The sequence below is a fragment of the Atta colombica genome, unplaced genomic scaffold (assembly GCF_001594045.1).
Source record: "Atta colombica isolate Treedump-2 unplaced genomic scaffold, Acol1.0 scaffold27, whole genome shotgun sequence".
In the NCBI taxonomy this organism is placed as follows: domain Eukaryota; kingdom Metazoa; phylum Arthropoda; class Insecta; order Hymenoptera; family Formicidae; genus Atta; species Atta colombica.
In genome coordinates this window covers 2374600-2376670 of record NW_017259370.1, presented here as the reverse complement: position 1 = coordinate 2376670, position 2071 = coordinate 2374600, and the positions used below count along the sequence as shown (strand labels likewise).

General features: G+C 27.6%; 1 protein-coding gene across 1 annotated transcript; it reads left to right on the top strand.

Moving 5' to 3' along the window:
• Positions 1-151: 151 nt before the first annotated feature.
• LOC108689475 (zinc finger protein 391-like) lies at positions 152-1545 on the top strand. The gene is made up of 2 exons (XM_018196238.1): positions 152-521; positions 1038-1545. Exon 2 carries the CDS (start codon positions 1118-1120, stop codon positions 1538-1540), a length of 423 nt encoding a protein of 140 aa, XP_018051727.1. The 5' UTR covers positions 152-521; positions 1038-1117; the 3' UTR covers positions 1541-1545.
• The last annotated feature ends 526 nt before the right edge of the window (positions 1546-2071 follow it).

The window sequence follows — 2071 nt, the reverse complement described above, 5'->3', positions numbered from 1 at the left end:
ATATATATATATATATATATATAGTGTGTGTGTGTGTGTGTGTGTGTGTGTGTGTATACATATGCAGAAAAAGTTTTTATAGAAGAGAGAGATAAAATAAAATATATATATGTACGCGCGCGCACGAGTGTGCGTGCGTGTGTGTGTGTATGTGTAACAAGTATCTGTATTTATCTACGTGTTTACCGGAGGCTTGTCTGGATACACCAGTTGGGTATTCCCCGATGGTACCTGTATTACGTCATACTCGCACAGTATTATCCGTTTTACTGAAGAAATGTGTGTCATTATTAGATGTGTGTCATTATTATTCGGATATACTGACAGTGGTTTATCTAATGTTTTTTTTTTGACTAGTCATACTTTCATACTGTTTCACAATGGTAATATTCGAAAGTATGTCGTTGTGTAATACTCAAGATTTCTATTGTACTTAAATAATTGCAAGAAATATATTGTGTCCGTATTTAGAAGAGACGAGGTAACACACGCTTCTACAAAAACTGAATTAAAAAATTTTGGTAAGGACATGTAATATTATATGATAAATTGCAAACGAATTGTTTCCAATTTCGATTGATCTATAAGATGTAATTTGTGGCTTCAGAAAATTTGGAATTAAAATTTTTTCATGCACATTTAAATGAATAATAATTTATAGAAAAATATAATTGATGTTATCCGTAATGAAAGTTGCCTATAATGTAACATTATATTACGTTTTGAGAATTAATTCAAATGTAGACGCCTATAAATAAAGTGATAAATATCCGGAAACAATTTCATGTATATATGAAACAATTTTCAACGAGTGTTATCTATATATTTTTCTAGGAATAATAAATAAATGTTACGATAAATAAATTATATATGTATAATAGAGAAATTTATTGAACTGTTATAATTTTTATAACATTTATTGTATTCATATATCTATTATTGTAACATTTTAAAAATAACTTGTAAATTACATCACATTGTAATTATTTCTAGAGATTATAAAAAATATCTTACGCTAATTGAAACATATTTTGCAGCTTTAAGAAACGCATTTAGAAAAATCGGTGGGCAATTTTTGTCAAAATTTATCTATCGGAATATTGACAATTTAGAAATAATGGAAAAGTCGCAAGTCAATGAAAATTTTCAAATTGAGAAAGCAATGGAAATTGATGTTAAAGTCGAAAAAAACAGCGATTCTATTAATATAGAAAATAAAGATGATATCAACAATTTGCGAGTCCGTGAAAACACTGGAAATATACGAAAGAAACAATTAATGTGCGAGTATTGTCAAAAGAAATTCAATCACGCTGGGGACCTCAACAAGCACAGAAGAAAGCACACCGGTGAGCAGCCTTACGTATGTAATATGTGTGAACGAAAGTTTACGACGTCGTCTAATCTTGTTAGACATCAACATTTACATCTCGGGATAAAGCCGTTCCATTGTCAGATTTGTGGACACAGTTTTACCCGAAAAATCAAACTTTCCGCCCATCTGATAACAAAGCATCACGAAGCTCTAAAATCTGAATGAATATAATGCTGTATAAATTATAAATAAAATATTAAAAAAATAATAATAAGTAAGATAAATAATAATATATAAGACATAAGAGTTAATAGAAATAACATTATTGTAAAGAAGAAAAAAAGATGATAGAATATCTTTTAAAATACGAGTTTGTATGTCTCTTTCTTAGACATTGTATGTTTGATTTGCTTACACAAAATAGACCATTTTATAAATCTATATAAAAATGATTTTATTTATTTGATGAGAGTTTGAAAGACGATATATAACACACAATTATCTTTTTTGCTGTACATTCTCTAATAAACATAAATAAAATTATTAAGGAGATCCTAAAGTCATATATTTTACCGAATGCAATTACTTTTCATATAAATATTTTTCTAATTTGTCTTTACAAATTTAAAAATCCTTTTCCACAATTAAAGTATAAACGGTAATGTCCAACCAATCGACTTCATGTCAAAAATGAAAAAAGTTTGAAAATTACAGTTTTGTTATCAGTTTTTGACATAACATTTGTTTCATATATAC

Bases quoted from the DNA above. Each gene is read 5' to 3' on its own strand.
- LOC108689475 (XM_018196238.1), top strand. From the start codon at position 1,118: ATGGAAAAGTCGCAAGTCAATGAAAATTTTCAAATTGAGAAAGCAATG.